The 22,597-nt window shown below is 46.5% G+C and overlaps 1 protein-coding gene across 3 annotated transcripts in view; it reads right to left on the bottom strand.

The window, feature by feature from the left end:
• Positions 1–6,382: 6,382 nt before the first annotated feature.
• Positions 6,383–22,597, bottom strand: part of LOC105910497 (poly(ADP-ribose) glycohydrolase-like) — a 46,243-nt gene continuing 30,028 nt past the window's right edge. For all 3 annotated transcript variants that reach the window (XM_031560672.2, XM_031560673.2, XM_031560675.2), the window contains 5 exons: positions 17,182–17,260; positions 16,663–16,771; positions 12,877–12,982; positions 7,324–7,452; positions 6,383–6,666 (listed from right to left, as the gene is read on the bottom strand). In XM_031560672.2, the coding sequence (XP_031416532.1) occupies positions 6,518–6,666; positions 7,324–7,452; positions 12,877–12,982; positions 16,663–16,771; positions 17,182–17,260 (572 nt within the window). In that variant the 3' untranslated portion in view covers positions 6,383–6,517. The remainder of the gene's footprint in view (positions 6,667–7,323; positions 7,453–12,876; positions 12,983–16,662; positions 16,772–17,181; positions 17,261–22,597) is intronic.

Here is a 22,597-nt window from a genome sequence, read left to right as displayed (position 1 = left end):
CAGGATTAACTGACCTGGTAGCGCTCGTCGTGACGGAGCAAACAGTCTCCGCTCTCGCCTCAAATCCCCGCGAGCAAGCCACAGGAACCGCGCGCACTGAGAGCCGTGCCTAATAAACCCCGCTGCTGATGTTGGTAGAGCGGCAGGAATTAATTAAGAGGAAAGGAAGGGAGTTTTAGCACCTGTTTACTTTAACAGTCTCTTTGATGTGTGTTTGCATTTAGTGCGACGGGCCTGTGGAGCTGGGGTTTACGGGGGCATTGGCGCTTAGTCGGCTTGGCTAAGTATTGCCTTCAAATTATTTTACAGTCTCTCTCAGTCGCTTTGGTGCACTTCTCGAATCATCCTTGACATTTTCAAAACAGTAAGTACCTGCAAAAGCCCCTTACTTGCTCAAAAGTATGTCTTAAAAGTAAATAAATACGCCTATAAATATTTCAGTGCCACTAAAATGCAAGTCATTTTTGTCATTTGAGAGTCAAAATACTTTGTCATGTTGTCAAAATAAAATCATATCCTGGAAGCCTATTCCAAATTCTCCTACTTTTACTTTTTACTGTGTCTTTCACTTCTAGTAATTCATCACCATAGCTAGATTATTGCATGCCTCCAACTGACTGAATATGATTTTCTAGCAAGTTGAATGCTATTCATGTCACTGACTACAATTTCAGTTCAAGAAGGCAATAGGTGATTGCTGATGAAAATCATAGCAGGATGCAGATCATCACTTGAGAGACAGGACAGTAGCACCCAACTCAACCTGAAACAATGAGACAATATTGAATACATTCTTTGAAAACCAAGTAATGCTATCATGATGATCACAGACATTTCACCTTCATTCAGAAAATAACTTTGCATCAAACGCAGCATTCTTTGGAGCTCACCAAACATTCTCTAATGCTATTTTGTGGAAAAAGTTTAGATTGACCCAAACGACCACATGTCCCCCCCCCCCCATCACTCAATGACATCCCTGTGGATGATTTTGAGGAAGGTAAGATTTTGTGTTCTGTGAAGCCCAATAGTGAAAATATGACTGAACACATTGTTGTCGGTCATAGGGTGACACTGTTACTGGATTTTCCCTCATGCTGGCCTGGCACACCCACTGTGGCTTGGTGGCCTATGAGGTTTCACACTAATTTATGCCTTTGAACAAATTGAATCAATCCTCATCAATCACATGTAAACAAACAAGGTTCGAATGACTGATGAAGCATATGGTTGACACAAATTGATAACGTGGTTAAACCCATTTGTATGTCATGACATACACAACAAATAGATACTTAAATGTTTGGGGTTTTTTTTTTTGGGGGGGGGGGGGGCTACGACTGAAACAGCAGATTATTGTACAAACTCTTTTGCAAGAATGTACAAAAGCGTTCGCTAAATGTTCAAAAGAATGAGAAATTGCTTTGCACAAGGGGCTAGATGATGCAGAGGTGGCCAATGCAACGGGATTGAAACCCAGGTGAAATGACACATTCCCCTGCACTTTGGATAAAAGGGGCTGCTTAATAAATGACTCCAATAAATGTTAAAGAAGCTGGTGCTGAATAAGTAATTTAACGGTCAAAGCGCTCCATGTGTGATACGCCTGAAAACGAAAGCATGCCAATGACTCCCCTAATGAGATTAAAACATTAACATTTGAGGGAACGCGTTGGCTCTAATCTCCTTCCAAAAAACACTCCTTCTCCTCACACACACACACACACACACACACACACACACACACACACACAACACACTACACACACACACAGTCACACATGCACACTCACAAACACACACACACACACACACACACACACCACACTCACAAACACACACACACACACACACACACACACTCCCATTCCCTGGCTTGGCCTCCTCTCGCGAAGGCCATGCAAATCAGACCTGTGTGGATTCCAGCGGACCGCTGCATTCATTATGTATACGCAGATAGCAGAGGCTGACCTTTTAAGCAGCGCTGTGAAGCGCCAGTGTACGCACAGACCACTGCGGGGGCCATCGGAGCTCTCCAGTCAGCATGGTACCGGGAAACAGACGCAGGCGCCCAAGAGGAGTGGGTGATGCTGGCGCCATCCAAAAGGCCATTGTTCTTTTTTTTTTTCTAAAGTGAAGATAGACAAGGACCTATTTTTTTATTCACAAAAAGATGAACCCATCAAGACTTCCAATCCGCTCTATCACAAACTTCCTTTAGGTAGTTTAGGCGCAACTGGGCATGGTGTGTATGTGTGTTTGTGTGTGTGTTATACCATCACCACTGGGGTTTTTTTATACAGTGGGGAAAGACAAAGAAGCCTTCTGATTCACAAAAAGATGAGTTCTCCCCAACTTTCCACACACACTTTGTTCCACACACACTTGGTTCCACACACACTTGGTTCCTCTCCTCTGTCTAGGAGCGCAACTGCTAAGAAAAACCATTAAACTCCATTTGTGCACCGGGAGAAGAGTGTACAAAACGGTTCACCTCGCTTTACGATGTCTTCCCGCACGTAGGCTCTAACACATTGTATGTTTGCTATACGTACAAGGTTGGAGAGGTGGAGGGGAGATCAGCTGGGGAGAATAATGGAGTAAAAGTGAAGTCTTTTCTATCTGTCTTCGCTCCTGTTCTCTTCACGCCTCCTCTCCATTGCCCCCTTCTTCTCTTCGCCACTCCTCCTTTTTCTTCCCTCCTCTCTTTATCTATCTCTCCCCTCCTCTCTTTGTCTTCTCCTCTCTTTATCTATCTATCTATCTCCCCTTTCTCTCTCATTCAGCTTTCATGTGCAAGCACACTGAGGAAAAATACAAAAATGGCCAGTATAAGAGTTTCGAAGGTCTACACACTTTTCAAAAGCAGGCATTGTAAAAAAAAAAAAAAAAAAAAGAAAAAGAAAAGCTGAACATACCGTATATCAGAATTCTACAGAGAGAGAGAGAGAGCTCCAGATAAGTATATCCAGAGATAAAGACTTAACCTTGCAGAATGAACCAGCCAGATGAGATACTCTTAGCAACCCAAATATCAAACAGATGTTTGTTTTGGACACAAAGTGTTCTTTTGAGCTGTTTGGTAAACAAACAATAGCACTGAACCTTATGAGGCATCACCAGTGCACCTGGAGGGCCTGAATCCTTGCAATCAAACCCACAATCCTATACAAACATCAGCTGCCGCAGAGAGCCCCACTGGTACACAGAAGAGCGTGTATGTCAGTGTGTGTGTGTGTGTGTGTGTATACGAGTGTGTGCCCATGTGTACATTAGAGAGTACGTTATCCTGTGTGTGTGTGTGTGTGTGTGTATGAGTCTGCGTGTGTGTGTGTGTCTGTGTGTGTGGATTATAACACCTTCTTCCTGTGGCAGATGGCCATGAAAAGGTTACACCCAATTGGCAGGGGGTTTGGCAGAACCGGGCTATAATCTGACGGGCACCTCCCTCCCCCTGGCATCTAAGTATGTGTGTTTGTGTGTGTGTGTGTGTTTGAGTGTGTGTGTGTGTTTGAGTGTGTGTGTGATGGGGGGGGCATTGGTTGAAGGGTATCACTGCCATTCGCCGCTCCAAGAGGTCGTTTGGGGGGAGCGGGACGGGCGTTTGAAGTCAGCGAGCAACAAAGAGCACACACACACACACCCTATAAGAGCCCGCGGAGCTGTGGGTCGGGGTCTCCACCGCGGCGATCGATACGGGCCCCGGCGCGGACCCCACGCTTTCATCCCCACTCGCCACCTGGAAGAGGATTTAACACGCCGCTGCTGAAGAGCTTAGCACGACTCCGGCACACACCGCCTCGTTTCAAACAAACGGGTGCGTTTCCTGAAGGCGCCGTAGTTGAGAAACTACCATCGTTAAATGATAGAGAGACTAACATTTTAAGCACTCTCTCTCTCAGTTACCATGGTCATTGCATGATGGCACTTTTAAGAAACGCACCATTGAAGAGGACTTCCTTTCGCCAGCTGTTCCAAAGACAGCCACAGTGACCAGCTGTTCCAAATCTCACTAGGATTCCACCTCTTCCTCTGCACTCTCCAAAGGGAGCTGGCATATTGCGGCTGAAGAGCCGTGCGCAAGTGTTGCACACTGTCCCATGTTCACACACAAACAGGGAAACACACTGACAAAAACACAAGCCTGCCATCACTCTCCTCCACAGAGAGAAGCAGACATGGGACGATTTTAAGGGAGATATGGTGAAGCACTGGGGTGTGAGATATTTCCATGTGAATACCCTCACTGATTCTACTGCCTCTGGAAGTATTTATGACACAAAGAGCTCTTCATAGTCGTCAATGGAATCTCAAGCAAAGAGGAAAAACAGGACGTAAGGGAAAGCTCCTCTGTGGTACAGTAGAGGCCTCAAACAGACCAGTTTATGTGTGTGTGTGTGTGTGTGTGTGTGTGTGTGTGTGTGCGTGCGTGTGTGTGCCAAGGGGAATGTGTGTGTGAGTTTATGCAAATATGTATGAGTGTGCGCGCGTGTGTATGAACATGTATGAGCTTGTGTACAGTATGTGTGTGTGTGCATGAGTTTGTATGTGTGCAGTGTGTGTTTGTGTGCGTGTACTGTATGTGTGCCTGAGTGTGTGTGTGTGTGTGTGTGGATATGTGTGTGTGTGTGTGTGTGTGTGCGTGTGTGTGTGTGGTGAGTGTGTGTGTGTGTGTGTGTGGATATGTGTGTGTGTATGTCAGTGTGTGTGTGAGTGTGTGCGTGTGTGTGAGTGTGTGCGTGTGTGTGAGTGTGAGTGTGTGTGCGTGTGTGTGTGTGTATGTGTGAGTGTGTGTGTGTGTCCCACAGTAACACTGCTGGCAGAAGTGGAGCCATGGTCTGGTGTTCTAACCCCCATAATGAGGCTCCATGTACCCCTGACACCAGCAATATGACCTTATTAGAACAGGGGGGACAGTAGGGCCACAACAGTGAACTTACTGCTAATGATGGAGGGAGAGGGAGATGGAGAGTTTGTGTGTGTGTGTGTGTGTGTGTGTGTATGTGTGAGAGAGACAGAAAGAGAGAGAGAGAGAAGGAAAGAAAGAAAGATAAAAAGAAATAAAGAGAAGGGTCAGACCAGTTATATGCACTCTGTTGACAATAATTTAATTTCTCACCTATAAACACGGTGATGATCTTGACGTGTATTAATTAATTTGAATTAACGTGTGTTCATTTTTATTATTAAAATCACACTTACAGTAACAAACACTTCAGCTTCATCTTTAAAAAGCAGAAAGCGATCACAGCCACAGTTACACTCCCCAAACTCCCCCTCAATCCCCATCCACAATCGTCAAAAATAGATTTCCTTTTATTAAAAAAAAAAAAGAGGAAATTAAAAAAATAAAAATAATATTTGAAGCTTAATGCACTGGTATGTGCCTACGAAAGAACAAATAAAAAAAAAACACCACACCTTTCAGGCTTTGTGTATAAACTAAATCTCTTTTACCAGAAAACAAATATTCATCCACACATCTACACTAACCAATTCCAACCGTTACATTATTCAAATCATTAACACCGCCCTTTAAAAGGTACCTGAGGATCTACACTTCCCCAAACTAACACAAAAGGACTTTATTACAGTAAGCGTACTAAGGGAGGCTGGCCAACCTCAATGTCTTGTTTTATGACAGCCTCCATGTTTGTTTGTTTATATATCTCTGCTATTCATTACGCCCCTTTTACTGGCCCTCAGGCAGCCAATACAATTATGAAAAGAGAAGAGAGAGAGAGAGAGAGAGAGAGAGAGAGGAAGAGAAGGTGGGAGAGACAGAGAGGGGGGAGAGAGAAGGGGAGAGAGAGAGAACGTGAAAGAGAGAGAGCGAGAGAGAGAGAGAGAGAGAGAGAGAGAGAGAGAGAGAGAGAGAGAGAGAGAGAGAGAGTAAGGGAAAGAAAGACAGACCATGTGGAAAAGTGACAGAGAGAGGGAAAAGAGAAAGAGAGGGAGGGCAACAGACAAGGGTAGAGAAAAACAGAGACAGTCAAAGTCAAACAGAAAAACACAGGCAGCCAAGAAAAGTGGCTGTGAGCTCCATAACTTCTGGCAATGGCGGTTATAGTGGACAGTGACGAACGTCTTTGTTCTCAATGCATATTAATGGTGAGTACATGGTGGGGAGCCGCCCCCACACAAAGAAAAACAACAGGCCATCTCTTACAACCTCCTGTCCACATCACTAGAGTCATCGTACACCATGGAGAGGCATCCACTTAGCAGTGTTGGGATGACTCAGATACATTTGCTTAAGTGCCTTAAAGAACTGCAACATAATCCCATTCAGACCAGGACACACAACGCAACGCACTTCAATCTAAACAAGGATATATAAAAAGAGTCTTTAAGGGGTGAGGTCTTTGTGATATTGGATTACATTTTTGGCTGTGTGTGTGTGTGTGTGTGTGTGTGTGTGTGTGTGTGTGTGTGTAGTGCTAGTGTTCTACGGCTGACAGCTTTGGCTAGCAGGTTTGAATGGTGGTTAAGGCTGGAGTGAGAGCTTGATCAGAGATCAATGCGTGTGGGGGGGTGAAAGGTCACTGTCGGGGTCGCCCATGACCCGCTCGGCGATGAAGGCGTAGAGGCCCACGGCAGGACAACGGCCGGGACAGTCACGACACTCGCAGATGAAGTACTCCTCAACAAGAGTGTACACCGTACCTACGAGTGAGAGAGAGAGAGAAAGAGGGAGGGAGGGAGGGAGGCTACGTGAGAAACTGAACACTGACATTCAGGCTGCATAATATGGATGCATATTCCTGTGTGTGTGTGTGTGTGTGTGTGTGTGTGTGTGGTGGCGTGCGTGCGTGTGCGCGTTCGTGCGTGTGTTGGGATGACTCAGATACATTTGCTTAAGTGCCTTAAAGAACTGCAACATAATCCCATTCAGACCAGGACACACAACGCAACGCACTTCAATCTAAACAAGGATATATAAAAAGAGTCTTTAAGGGGTGAGGTCTTTGTGATATTGGATTACATTTTTGGCTGTGTGTGTGTTTGTGTGTGTGTGTGTGTTTGTGTGTGTGTATGTCTGTGTGTCACCCACTCTGACTTCTCGTCGTGGTGAGTAGTGTGTGTGTATCTTACCCATGCTGACTTCTCTGTCGGTAAGTAGTGTGTGTGTGTGTGTGTGTGTGTGTGTCTGTGTGTCACCCACTCTGACTTATCGTCGTTGGTGAGTAGTGTGTGTGTGTGTCTTACCCAAGCTGACATCTATGTCTGTGAGTAGTTAGTGTGTGTGTGTGTGCGCGTGTGGGTCTTACCCAAGCTGACATCTCTGTCTGTGAGTAGCGTGTGTGTGTGTGTGTGTCTTACCCAAGCTGACATCTCTGTCTGTGAGTAGCGTGTGCATGCGGTGGACGTCCCTCATGAGTGCTGCGTCTCCGAAGGTGAAGTAGACCACATCTCTCCCCGCCTCAGCAGCTGCCATCATCTGCAGCAGAGCTGAGCACACACACACACACACGCACACACACACACAAATAGATACATCTTTATACACATAGGCACATATGAGCTGCAATGTAATTACAGTCTAATTTGCAAACATACTTAAGTATGCGGGCACACACACAAACCAAAACACACACACTCGCCTACCTGCACAAGGCCACACTTACACCAACACTCACACACGCGCATGCACACACACGCACACATCCACACTCCCTCAGGAGCTGACAGGAAGACAGGGTGTGTCACAGCACTGCCCCGTACTGTCCGTGCGCAACATGAGCAACTCAAACGTCTTAGTGGCGGTGCGGTGCGGTGAGGTGCGGTGCGGTGCGTCTATTTAAACTACAGGTCAGGTGTGTAGAGTGCCGTCTATTTAAACTACAGGTCAGGTGTGTAGAGTGCCGTCTATTTAAACTACAGGTCAGGCGTGTAGAGTGTCGTCTATTTAAACTACAGGTCAGGTGTGTAGAGTGTCGTCTATTTAAACTACAGGTCAGGTGTGTAGATTGCCGTCTATTTAAACTACAAGTCAGGCGTGTAGAGTGCCGTCTATTTAAACTACAGGTCAGGTGTGTAGAGTGTCGTCTATTTAAACTACAGGTCAGGTGTGTAGAGTGTCGTCTATTTAAACTACAGGTCAGGTGTGTAGAGTGTCGTCTATTCAAACTACAGGTCAGGTGTGTAGAGTGTCGTCTATTTAAACTACAGGTCAGGTGTGTAGAGTGTCGTCTATTCAAACTACAGGTCAGGTGTGTAGAGTGTCGTCTATTTAAACTACAGGTCAGGTGTGTAGAGTGCCGTCTATTTAAACTACAGGTCAGGTGTGTAGAGTGTCGTTTATTCAAACTACAGGTCAGGTGTGTAGAGTGTCGTCTATTTAAACTACAGGTCAGGTGTGTAGAGTGTCGTCTATTTAAACTACAGGTCAGGCGTGTAGAGTGTCGTCTATTTAAACTACAGGTCAGGTGTGTAGATTGCCGTCTATTTAAACTACAGGTCAGGCGTGTAGAGTGTCGTCTATTTAAACTACAGGTCAGGCGTGTAGAGTGTCGTCTATTTAAACTACAGGTCAGGTGTGTAGAGTGTCGTCTATTCAAACTACAGGTCAGGGGTTTTACAGCAGTGAGGCTCCCCATACACGATGTGTTAGAGCAGTCACATCACGACAATACACAATACGCTAGTGTAATACACAATACATGACATAATTAAACACACCAGAAAACATGGATCTGCTTTCTTACAAGACACTCACAGGCACGGCCTCTCTCTTTCTTTCTTTCTTTCTTTCTTTCTTTCTTTCTTTCTTTCTTTCTCTCTCTCACACACACACACACACACACACACACACACACACACACACACACACACACACACACACACACACACACACACACACACACACACACACACGAAGGTGACTCCACAGGAAGGTGAATATTTAACGAAACTGGAAGTAAGAATGCTGATTAATGAGGATTGGGACACTAGTAAGGCTAAGAATAAACACACATACACACAAGTACACACAAAAACATTTACTTTCTCACACACATGTGCCCACAAAAACAGTTACTTTCTCATACACACATGCGCACATGCACAAACACACACTTAAACAAAGAGCAACACATCCACTCACAAACACACACACACACACAATCACTTCCTATCTCTCTCTCAAACACACACACAAACAATCACTTTCTCCTTCTCTCTCACACACACACACACACAAACAATAACTTTCTCTCCCACACACACACACAGTGAGTGAGTGTGTTCTCCTCCTTCTGAAGCTCTGTGGCATCCATTTGAAGGAGCTCCTGAGTACTGGGTGTTAGTGGATGGCCTGAGTTCTGAGCCTCAGTCAGAGAGGGTAGAGGGAGGAAAGGAAACACACACACACACACACACACACAAATATAAACATAAACTCACACACCCAAAACACACAGACAGATGCACAAACATACAAGAATAAAGCCACTAAAAACACACACACACACACACACACACGCACACACACACACACACACACACACACACACACACACACACACAAACACACACATAAAGTTGGGTCTCCGTAGAGCTCACTTCCGGCTGTTGGTTAATTAACTCTCCTTATTAACTGGGTGCAAAGTGAGTCATCAGGGCCTGTGTGTGTGTGTGTGTGTGTGTGTGTGTGTGTGTGTGTGTGTGTGTGTGTGTGTGTGTGTGTGTGTGTGGTGGCGTGCGTGCGTGTGCGCGTTCGTGCGTGTGTGAGATATTAAGAGGAAGTAATAGAGAGAATGTACCAAGTGTCTCTCTATGACTGTATGCATATTTTGTGTGTGTAATTGTGTGTAGATTTGTGTGTTTTGTGTGTGTAAGAGGTAAGAAAGAGAATGTTCCAAGCATCTCTCTCCCTCTCTCTCTCTCTTTCTCTCAGCATCTGTTCTCTCAGCATTCAGTCAGTTCCATGGCGCCTCATTTTCATCACCCCTTTTCTCTTCTCTTCTCCCTCTCTCATTCCATATTTGTACTCATCCACACTTCTCGACCTCTCCCCTGTTTTTCCACCACCCCCTTTTGACCTTCTCCCTCTCCTTAACCCCCCCCTCGCTCTCTGTCTCTCCTCTATACATTTCCACTTCCCTTCTCCTCACTCACTCACTCACTCACTCACACTCTCTCTCTCTCTCTCTCTCTCTCTCTCACTCTCTCTCTCTCTCTCTCTCTCTCTCCTCCATACCTTTCCACTTCCCTTCTCCTCCCAGGTCCCTCTCTCTTCCTCTCATCACCCCTATCATTCAGTTTATCCCCTCTTTATATCACCTCTTTTCTCTTCTCCTCCCCCTTTTCTCCTCCAAGACCCACCAAGGTTATTATAGTTTTCTATTTTCAAATTTGTTTTCTATTTTGATAATGTTTGTATTCAATCTGAATCTCTGTTTAATTTCACCGGTGGTTTCATTCGTTTCAGATTAGTTATAATTTCATGGGCTCATTTCTATTTCTATTGTATTTCATTTTAGTTATTATAATTGCAGTATTATAGTTATAGTCATTTTAGTTAAGACAAAAGTTGTCAAGGATTAGTGTAGCGTGAAACATAATCTGCTTATCATTGAAGATAAACATTTCACAACTAAACATGTACATAACACATGCAATACATTTGATTCAGACTGAAAGCCTGTTAAAAATGCGAGTCAGTCTGCGATTCAATTTTGCGAAAGGTTGTTGATATTTGTGCTTAACAGCCAATCAAATGATACCCTTGCCTTCCGTGCTCCTGAAGCTCCGTGTTGAGTGGTTGGGACTGTTTAGGGCTCGGTGCGAGCCACTGTGTTTGTTTCACAACACTGAATGCACAGCTGGAGGACCGCTAGAGGACTGTCAGGAGGTTTCCTCCCTCACATCTGACTTCTTCCCTTGACAATAAGTTTGTTGTCTGTTTCCCACAGCTAGAAGGCCTACTTCCATTAGTTGGTGCCCTGACACGCTATTTCACCATCTTAAGGTTGCCGGCTATGGCTACACAGAATTTTGGGAGTTTTTCTTGAAACGATTGAAACTAACAATAATTTTTTTGTCTTTCCTTATCATTATTAGTTTCATTTCGTTTTAGTTTTACATTATCTTCAAGTGTTTATTTTCACTTCACAGAAATGTCACAAATCCATTCACTTTCGCCTCAGTTTCAGTTCTCAATAATAATGTCCCACTCTTGCTTCTCCACCCACCTACAGTGTTCTTTCCATCCCCAATCTCTCTTTCTCTCTCTCTTCATCCCTCTGTCTTGGTACCCCTCCAAGGTTCTTATTTCTCTTCTCCTTCCTGATTTCTTTTTCTCTTCATCCCTCTATCTTGGTACCTCTCCAAGGTTCTCTTTTCTCTTCTCCTTCCTGATTTATCTTTCTCCCTCTCCTCCCCCTCCCCCACTATCCTCTCCATCTCAGTCTCGATACCCATCCACCGTTCTCTTCTCCTCCCCGATTCCTCTTTCTCCCTCTCCCTCTCTCCTCTCTCCATACCCGTCTCGGCCCCCAGACAAATGGTCTTGGTCCCCTTTACTGCCAGGAGTCCTCTTCCTCCTTCTCCTCATCCCCCTCTCCTCTCTTTGTCTCTGTCTTGACACTCCTCCACAGCACCTGTTCTTTTCCTCCTTTCATCTTTTAAGTTTCCCCCATTTGCCTCTCGTCTGGCCAGAGGCCGTCTGCCTCCAGGCCCCGATAGGATGTTACACTAACATAGGCAGCCATAGAGCGAGAGCGAGAGCAGCAGCTCTGACAGGCAGTCAGTAATGGATAGATGCACTGGGGCCTCCGCAATCAATTCCACTATTAATGGAGAATATTTAAGTTGTCAGCTGATCAATAGGAGGAGAGCCGACTGATAAGGCTTAAGTAAATGAGAGCGGGTCTGGTTAGAGTGAAAGAGAGGAGGAGTGCGAGGGAGAGAAAAACGGAAGAACGAGAGAGGGACAGAGAGAGAGAGAGAGAGAGAGAGAGAAGGAGGGAGAGAGGATTGTGAGGACAGAGGAAGGGACAGAAAAGGAGAGAGAGGAGATGGAGAAAGAGAGATGGAGAGAGAGAGGGATGGAGGAGAGAGAGAAAGAGTGAGATAGACAGAGAGAGAAGGAAAGCGTAAGAGAGAGAGAGAGGGCGTGCCTGTGTGAGTGTGTGTGTGTGTGTGTGTGTGTGTGTGTGTGTGGGGGGGGGGGGTTGTTGAGTGAGGTTCCATTTATGATTAATCTATATTTACTGGTACGGATCGACCCCTTTTCCTACTTGCCCTAATCATATAAGACATTCCAGTGATGCAATAAAAACCTTAAGAGCTTTTATCACAGGAGTGTGGGAACACAGAGATGAGACGGAGTATAAGAACACAGAGATGGGGGCGGACGGGTAGGAGATTATTACCCTCCAGTACCAATCCTTATGTGCAGGACTGGTACAGAGCTCTGATCAGATAGAAGCCAACACAACAGGTACATAGAAGAACTCCATTTACACACAAACACACACACACACACACACACACACACACACACACACACACACACACACACACACACACACACACACACAGAGACACACTCACACACAAACACAGACACAGACACAGACACACTCACACACACACACACACACACACACACACACACACTCACACAAACACAGACACAGGATGTAGCGAGACAAAAACACACACACCCTACTGCTGAAGGTCATACTACTATCTGACTGATATGCACTCATATTGGCCTCTTAGCTAACTAGCGGTGCCCTATACATGGCGGAGGCTAATATAGTGCCATATCTTGACACTGTAAAGGCACCACTGAAACTACATGAAGAGCAGGGGGGTTAAGGGTGACATTAGTCTGATTAAGGAATTGCAAGAGGGGTCAAGGGTTACCTTTAAGACGCGCGTCTCCTCCAAACACTCCGCAACCCCAGTTTCCCGTGGCAACCGCTGACAGGTGCTGGCTTGGCACGCCGGGCCGTGCAAAACCGCAGTAGGCCTGTGAAAGAGCGAGCAAACACACACACACACACACACACACACACACACACACACACACACACACACACACACACACACACACACACACACCCAGAGAACCACACTTACAAAAAGCAAATGTAAAACCCTTTTCAGGAAAATCAAGTGCGTACTTGAGTGTGGTATGCTGGGGGATTTATATCTTATTTTAATTGGTGACTGGTGACGTGGTAAATATAATAATATGTTATATACAATACAGTACAACACAACACAACATAATACCATTGAGGATAAACAGGAGCCAGTACCTGGAAGGAAAGACTATTATCATCTGAGGTCAGTGTTAAGGGTGTTAAGGGGTGTCAGGGGTGTTAAGGGGATGTGCTTTAAGTGAGTGACAGAAGTGGTGGGTGGAGGGACAGGGCCTCCATTTTCACTGAGATGGAGTGAACACACACCCACACACATACACACCTTGCCCCCTCCCCCACCTCTCCACACACACAAACACACATACCTACACAGATGCATACGTATACATACATAGACCACACACACACATACCCTGGTCTCTATATACGTGCAAATAAACACACACAGACCTACACCAATATATACATGTACACATACACAGAGGACCCCAACTCACACATACATGTACAAATAGAAACACACACACTCTCTCACACACACACACACACACACACACACACACACACACACACACACAGCCCCGATAAAACACATATGACACATGCCATTCGCACACACATGGGACCCCACCAATTCTGACACACACACAAACACACACACACACACACACACACACACACACACACACACACACACACACACACACACACACTCTCCCACCCCCAGGGTCTGGCAGGGATTGCAGGCTGCTGAAAGGGCAGTGGTGGCAGTACGCTAAACAGCCCCGCCCTCTGCAGCCACCCCCGCCAACCCCTCTGCTCCCCCCCACGCCCCACCCCACAATAGACAGGATTGATCTGCACGGCCTGGCATTTCTCACAACGCTGTCAAAACTGTCATCTTTTCATTTCCCTTTTACCCCCTCCCTCCCTCCCTTTCTTTCTTTCTCTCTTTCAAATGCCTTTCTGACAGCAGAGGCTTGACAAGCACCGACGTCTTGATTTTCTGTGTTGTGAGACGTCTCTCAGAGAGAGAGAGAGAGAGAGAGAGAGAGAGAGAGAGAGAGAGAGAGACATGGATAGAGAGAGAGAGAGAGAGGGAGGAAGACAGAGAGGAAGACAGAGATAGAGAGAGACATGGATATAGAGAGAGAGACAGAGAGGAAGACAGAGATGGAGAGAGAGAGGAAGAGACAGAGTGGGAGTGAAAGAGAGAGAAAGAAAGAAAGAGAGTGAGAAGGAAGGAGAGGGAACACCATGGAAACGCTGGTAGGTGTTTAATCGACCGCTGGGCTACTGATGACCACCTGACCAGACCACCTGTGTGGGTTCAGATATAGAGCTAAGCACAGACCCAAACAGGTCTGCGCCCACTACACCTTCATGGCTCTTTGCATTCAACCTCAATTACACTGAGGACACAAAGAGATGTAATAACTGAATGTAAATATATAACATTGTATACATGTAAAGTGTAAATGTTTGTGTAAATGTTTCAAATGTTCCAGAGAGTAACATTTTACCTGGTCATGACCAAGAGGTTTCTGCCAGGTAACACGTCTCCACACAAACACAAGTGGACAGACACACATACTCTATTTTTCTCTCTCCGAGGCGAACACACAGGTACACATATGTTCGCTGATCCTCTCTCTCTGACATGATCAGCACTCACACACGTGCAGATACACACACACAGGTCATCACACACACACACACACACACACACACACACACACAGAGACCATACAGCCTTACACACACACACACACACACACACACACACACACACACACACACACACACACACACACACACTGCAGAGAGCCAGTGATTCGAATGGCTTTCACCAGGGCACCCTGTTCTGCTCCATCTAGCCACTAGTGCATCATCATCATCATCATCATCATCATCATCATCATCATTTCCCAAAAAATGGCAAAAATAAAAACCACCCCAGGTCCCTACACGCCTGAGGAGGGGCAAGCAGGCCCAAATGCTGCCTGCAACAGCCTAATGAACTGAACCAATCTGAAGTGCATGGTATATTCTTTTCCTTCCTGTGCAGACTCTCTTTGTTTGCCCTGCACCTGAACTGATCCTTAGGTTAGATGTGCCCGCTGCCAGACTTTGTGTGTGTCACTACCCAAAGACTGTGTGTGTGTGTGTGTGTGTGTGTGTGTGTGCCTGTGTGTGTTTGTGTGTGTCACTACCCAAAGACCGTGTGTGTGTGTGTGTGTCACTACCCAAAGACCGTGTGTGTGTGTGTGTGTGTGTGTGTGTGTGTGTGTGACTAACCAAAGTCTTTGCGCAGCGTCTCCGCTTGCCTATTAAGGGCCCGCCATTAGCTTGGTAAGCGAGACAGCACAAACACACTCGACTATAATGGGCCCAGGTGCTAAACTCACCTCCTAGATTTATGCTTGTTTATGTTCACGGTTACGGTTATTTGTTCTCATGCACTGTGTGTAATGGCGCGGTGCTAGAGCAATTAAACCGTCAGACGCCAAATCTGAAAGCAGATGCCATTTCAGGATTACCCCCCCCCCCCCCCCATCCCTCCCTATTGGTGTGTGGCAACTATGGTGACTATCTTCTGTGGAAGATCAAAGCTTTACATCAAAGAGCAGCTGTAGACTCCCCCCAACACACACACACACACGTGCACACCCACACACACACACACACACTCTTCCAAAACACATTAATAATACAGGAGTGTGTTCTGGTGTCTACAAAATGGCTACAGATGATATAGCCAGAGAGAGTAAAGGAGGGCCGAAGGAGAGAGAGGCAAGGAGGAAATGAGGTAAACGAGCGCAACGTATCGTTCCTGTTCTCATTGCTAATTGCTTACATCATCGAGTCAGTACTACTCAGTGTTGGAGTGAGAGAAATACCGGCGGCTCGTTAAAACTTTACTATATCAAAGGGGCTGTTTCCAGCAAAACTCTTGCGAATCTACTGTCTTGGGTTTTCCTTAAAAACAAATCGCTGAGGTCTCCAATGAAATGAGACATGTTTTGGTATTAGACTGTAATGGGAATGGGATGAATTAAATGTTTTGCTATACTGCACTATTCTCGTCGGTCTAACTGTGAGAACGCCTGCCTTGCAGAGCAACACATATAGCCCCACATATGTCTGGAGACCAATTCAATTCAGTTCAATTTTATTTATACAGCGCCAAAACAACTAAATTGTCTCAAGGCGCTACATTGGAATTCAGTCTGTGTGTGTGTGGAAAGCATTTGCATGCTGTGTTCTGTGGGTCTGAAACATCCTACACCAAATGTGAGGAGTCTTGAGTCGTGAGTAGCAGTGCCAATTCAAACCGAAGACAGTCAAGGTGACTGATGCACTTGTCAGGTTGTGGGTGGGTTTAGTTGGACAACCATCCTTGTTCCTGTTGGCTCTCTCAACAGTATTCAATGCCTTATTTAAAGTATATGCAGACTGTGTCCTCTTCAGGCCACGAGAGCCTGGGTGACCAACACACCTTTGATGGTGCTGTTTCCTGTTTGACCAGCACCTCTGCACTCACCTTATTGAGCTCTCGGGTCAATCTGTCGGGGTGGAACTGTTCCAGGAAGTTCCGGAACCTCAGAGCATCTATGGCAACGATCTCTGTGCACCTTCTCTGCCACCGGTCTCTATGGGAACCAAACAACAAGTCTTACTTTTTCCTGCCCTCACTTGACATACATAGCAGTAATTTAGTCTTCAACTTCTGGGATTATCTTTCACAGTGGAAAGAAACAAATATCTACACGATACCTGAATCACAGATACTTCTTTGAAAATTCAAGATCTGACATGGAGACACAGTCAAGTTACATTTCTATGTGCTACCTGATAACAACCTACGCTTTACAACGGGCCTATTGGTAGCTTTGCCACTCAAGGCTGATCAAAGTACGCCCATCAATGACTTATGCATTATGAAGTACAGCTCCAACACAAGAGTCTTCGATATGCTTTATGCTTAAAACAAACATACAACATATGGACAGAGGGACTGGAAAAAGAAACAGTTTTAAGTTTTCGTAAATTCCCAAATCACCTGGGAGTCTGGTCATCGCAACCTCCATCCCATCTGTAGGTCTCAGCGTAGCCTCTATACCTACTGTACTGCTCAGTACCTGGATTAGAGAGAGAGAGATGGAGAGAGAGAGAAGGAGAGAGAGAGAGAGAAAGAGACAGAGAGAGAGAGGGGGGGGGGGGTTGAAAGAGAAAAAGTGCAGAGACGACAAGAGGGAGAATAAAGGACCAGAAGGAGAGAGAGAGGGGGGAGGGAGAGAAAGAGAAGAGAAAGGAAGAAGGAGAGATGCAGAAAGGAAGGAAAACAGATATTATAACAGACATTTCAAATTCCCCCTCTCTGCCCTTTCAGTGCCCAGGTAGTAGTTGTCTGTGGCAGTCAGGAGCTGTGACAAACACTCAGGTAAGTGAATAATAACAAGAAGCCTTCACTGAGAACCACACACACACACACACACACACACACACACACACACACGCGCACGCACGCACGCACACGCAATCTGACCCTCAGCTGGAGACCAATGCACAGCTAAGACAGGTGTAAATAGAGACGATGGTAAAAAATTTAACACATTACACACAAATAGAGTATATACATGAACACACACATATAGTGTCACTCACACACACAGAGGATATGTGTGCACACATACAAACACTCAAACACACTCGCAGACCAGACACACACCAGATGCATCAAACACATATTCCCTCAAATAGACACACACACACACACACACACACACACAGGAGCTCAAACACCCACGCATGCACACATACACACACATACAGGCACATATAAATGAACACAAGCACACACACACACACACACACACACATATGCATGCGCGCTAGACACACACACAAACACACAGGAGCACAAACGCCCACGCATGCACACACACACACACACACACAGGCACAAATAAATGAACACAAGCACACACACACACACACACACACACACACACACACACACACACACATAGGCATGCGCGCGCCAGACACACACACACACACACACACACAAACACACACACACACACACACACACACACACACACACAAGGAGCATGAAAAGCCCCTGACTACCCCGATGAGTAGTTTTTAAACAGCCCCCTGCTCTTGTGCAATCAGTGCGTGCTGACCTGGAGCAGTGGGGGCACCTGTCTCCTGACGGGGGAAGGTCAACTTATTACCCCCCCACCAGGATGAGAGGGGCACTAGAACACTCCCGACAGGGGCAACCTGGGGTGGGGGCTCCAACACACACACACACACACACACACACACACACACTGTGTACTACAAAGGTAATCATACTCTCTTGCTAACAACGGAAAACAAGTGGACACATGAAACCACACACAGAAACACAAACAGACACACACACCTCAACACACACAAACATACACTGAACATGACACGGAAGTATTGTAAAGACACACACACACACACACACACACACACACACACACACACACAGGCACATCCCGTAGTGCATCACCCATTCATTACATCCCATTAGTTATCACTGGGGCGCACATCCTGAAGTCTGATTAAATCAGCTGATCAGTGTGAGGACCCCAGCCTCCTGACAACCTACCCTTTTAACCCTACACACACACACACACACACACACACACACACACACACTCAAGAACACGTGCACGCACACACACACACACACACACTCAAGAACACGTGCACGCACACACGTTATTGCTCATACATTTAAGTTAGCCATCACACTAACTCAATTAATAAGCGTCATCTGTGCAGATGCACTCAGCGGTTAGAATATATCAAATTATTCCCACAAGCACATTTAAAAATATGTCTGCACCAGGGGTGAACTTGGAGTCTCATCTCAAGACCACATAAAGGAGGCATTGGCCAGGATATTTAGGCATATTTAGCACTGCTCTTTCCTGAGTACTGCTGTTTTATTGAACAAGTTCAACTGAATTAGAAAAACAGCTGTGTGTGTGTGTGTGTGTGTGTGTGTGTGTGTGTGTGTCTGTGTAAGATTCCAGCTGTTACATTTCCAAAACAGAGTCCTTCTAATAATGCCCCTTACCTCTGCAACCCAGTCTAAATTCAGACCTGCCGTAGTCGACTCTCCGTGAGCTTTGTACCCCTCAAGCCCCTCCACTTCTCCACCCCCCCCCCCGCCTCCGACACCGCTACCTGGGGCTGAGCCAGTCCTTCCCCCAACTCACTTCCTCTCCGTCTCCTGACTATGATCGAACGCGGTCGATACCATCAACCCCAGGTTAGGCAATCCCATTCCAGCCAATCACACGAGATCGCCACGGTCACTGAAAGCTTAGACAAAGTCTGATAGCTCAGCTCTGGGTGCTTAGGGCATTTAGATGAGTGCAGATCGCTGCTCTTACACAAAGATCAGGAGATGTAGACGGGAGATGTCTGACGTGGAAAAGCTCTTAAATTAGATTTAGATTGCAGATGGTTTTATCTCCACACAGGTAAGATACGCATTTAGAACCTGTATGACTATGCATCCTCCATAAGAGCCGAACCTCTGACCTTGGTGGCTAATGGAGGCGATAGTGGTTCAGGAGGTAGAGGAGTCGTTTAGTAATCGGAAGGTTGCTAGTTCGATCCCGACTCCTCCTCACCAATTGTCGAAGTGTCCTTGAGCAAGACACTGAAGGTGCAGGTTGGCATCTTAGATAGTAGCCTCTGCCATCTGTGTATGAATGGGTAGATGTCTGAGACATTAATGTGTAACGTGCTTTGAGTGCTCTCTGAGTAGAAAAGCGCTATGGAAATGCAGTCCATTTACCATATTGCTGTATTTCATTGTTCAGAACACACTGAATAGCATAGCTGTTTAGCTTTGGTCCAAAGACATGCAGGGTGGCCTTGTCTAGGCCTCTTGACTGATCGGTCGCCTCGTTAAAACTGTTGCCGAGTTGGGCTGGCTGCCTAGTTTGTTGCCAAGTGTTTATTGAGGCTCTCTGGGGTTTATGCCTGAAGGCCTTTTGTACTTCCTGGCAAAGCCGGACTGCCAGAATACCGGGCCGCCATCTCCTGCCACTTTCTTCCCCCACCACGACCTCATCCAGTGACGCACCTCCCAAAAATCGGGAGCGGCTGCCTCGTCGCTCGCACTATTTGAAGTGTGTCTGCAACATCCGGTGAAGAGAGCCGAGAATTACACCGTGTAGCCACTGCACATATGACAAAGAAAGAACTTGAGCTTGAAAATGTTCTAATGAAGATGGCAGTTGCTGGTCTACTTTGGGAAGAGATTAGATTATATTTTGCTTTCTGCTTGCTGTTCGATTTCAATCTCATTTTCTAGTTTAGGTCGGCATACGGAAGAGGTTAACTTCATTCCTTTGGAGGGAGCCAGAAACAAAGAAGGTGGACATTACAAAAGCCTCGTCATGAAGGATCAGACAAAACAGACAAAAACAAAAAAGAAGGAGAGAAGAGATGTGAAAAAAAAAAAAATAACACAACCCTCCCCCAGTTCATTTCAGAATCAGCGATGACATTTTGTGTATATGCCAACACATTCTCAGAGGTCATCTGGTCAATGGAAATTCAGTTGGAATTCTATTCAATTATGACGACCCCAATTGTCAAGAAAAATTCTTCGGGTTGTAAAAGAGAGAAAGAGAGAGAAAGAGAAAGAGAGAGAGAGAGAAAGTGAGAAAGAGAGAGAGCAAAAGAACGAGAAAAAATAAGAGATTATAAGAGTGCAAAAGAGAGAGAGAGACAGTGAGAGAGAGAAAGAGAGAGAGAGAGAGAGAGAGAGAGTGAAAGATGAAGTGAAGGAGAGATGCTGGAAGGATTGCAGGGGGAGGAGGACGGCTAATGCACGCGAGCGGCTGAAGCAGCCTCATCAGCAGCTCCTAGCAGTCTACATTCATGTGTAAATGTGAGTGAGCGGGCGAGCGAGAGAGAGTGAGTGAGTGGGACCTTTTGGCAGGGGCCTCTGCTAATTCACCACCACTAATTTGCGGTGGAAAAAGCCCAGCGGAGAAGAACCCCAAAAAGGTCAGGCACGCATTTCAACCCAGCCTACTGGAGGTGCGAGGAAGAGAGAGGTGGAGAGGAAGAGGGAGGTGGAGAGGAGATTTTTCCCAGGAGAGACCACTGTCATAATACTAACATCAATCTCAAAGAAGGAGGAGGAGGAGGAAGAGCTGGGAGAGACAAAGCCTGTCTGCGAAGGAGACGAATCCATATTCTGCCTAATCATCCTCACATGGGTAGAGGTGTCACCACTTATCAAGACACTGCGAAGAGGCACAGATGAAGTAAACCCAAACGAAACAAACCAACACAACACAAACGGACGTGTGTCTGTAAGTGGCGGAGTTAAAAAGCAGGGTACCATTAAGCGTATACATTTACATGGAATTGTTTGGAGACAGGAAGTGTGCAGGGGAGGAGGCAGACCCCCCGCCCACTCCGTCCACCGCTCCGCTAACCACTAGCAGCCATTTGCGTCAGACTTCCTGGGGAAGTTGTCGTCGGTGATGGTCGCCAACGGTGACTCATCTCCCACGGTCGGTCCCCCCCCCCCCCCCACCACCACCACCACCACCACCACCTCACCCCGCCCCCTGCCCACTTTCATCCTATTTATACCCCTGACCGCCCTCATGGCAACCACAGCCACAGCAATCAAGGCAAACTCAATTACGTAGCCTGGCACTTCTCCAAAGTTCCTAGGGGGTGGGAGGAGGGACATCCATTAGCCCCTGCGCCCCCCCCCAACTCACCAACAGAGCGCCCCCCACCACCACCCCCTATCCCCACACCATGATCCAATGGAGGCAGGGTGAGGCAGTGTTGGGTGGGGTGGGGTGGGGGCTCTGTGGCGTAGTGAGTGATTTAGCGTTGGGTAGAGCCACAGTGTGGGGAGCCGCTGCCAGTGCCAAGCAGGATTAATAAGGATGATGGAATGGGCGAGTGCATTAGTGGAGCAGGTCCTGGGCAGGTCTTCCTGCCGTAATGAATTGTGGGCCGGCGGTAATAAAGTTAAGTGCTGTAAGTGGAAGAGGCGGTGCGGATGGTGGTGTATGTGTGTGTGTGTGTGTGTGTGTGTGTGTGTGTGTGTGTGTGTGTGTGTGTGTGTGTGTGTGGAGGAGGAGGGCTGGTCAAGACGGGCGTCTGAAGGTGACTTCACCGGAGACAGCCGTAGGGACGGGCCAGACGGAAATGCCCGGAATACTGATAAGGAAACGTGAAGAGATCCATGTTGGAAGAAGCTGAACGGAACATTGGTGCTTTACCGTGACATGTACAAGTGGGACGGACACTGGCAAGCAGATGGAGCTACACTCGGCTACAGCCGAGAGCGACGTTTCACACACATATTCCATACGTGACACACAGGAGTTAAACCTGGGGCTAGCTTCTGTGGAGGGGATTTGACAAGAGATTTGGCACGG

This window comes from Clupea harengus, chromosome 23 (assembly GCF_900700415.2).
Source record: "Clupea harengus chromosome 23, Ch_v2.0.2, whole genome shotgun sequence".
NCBI classification, from domain to species: Eukaryota; Metazoa; Chordata; class Actinopteri; order Clupeiformes; family Clupeidae; genus Clupea; species Clupea harengus.
This window is presented reverse-complemented; position numbering and strand designations above follow the sequence as displayed.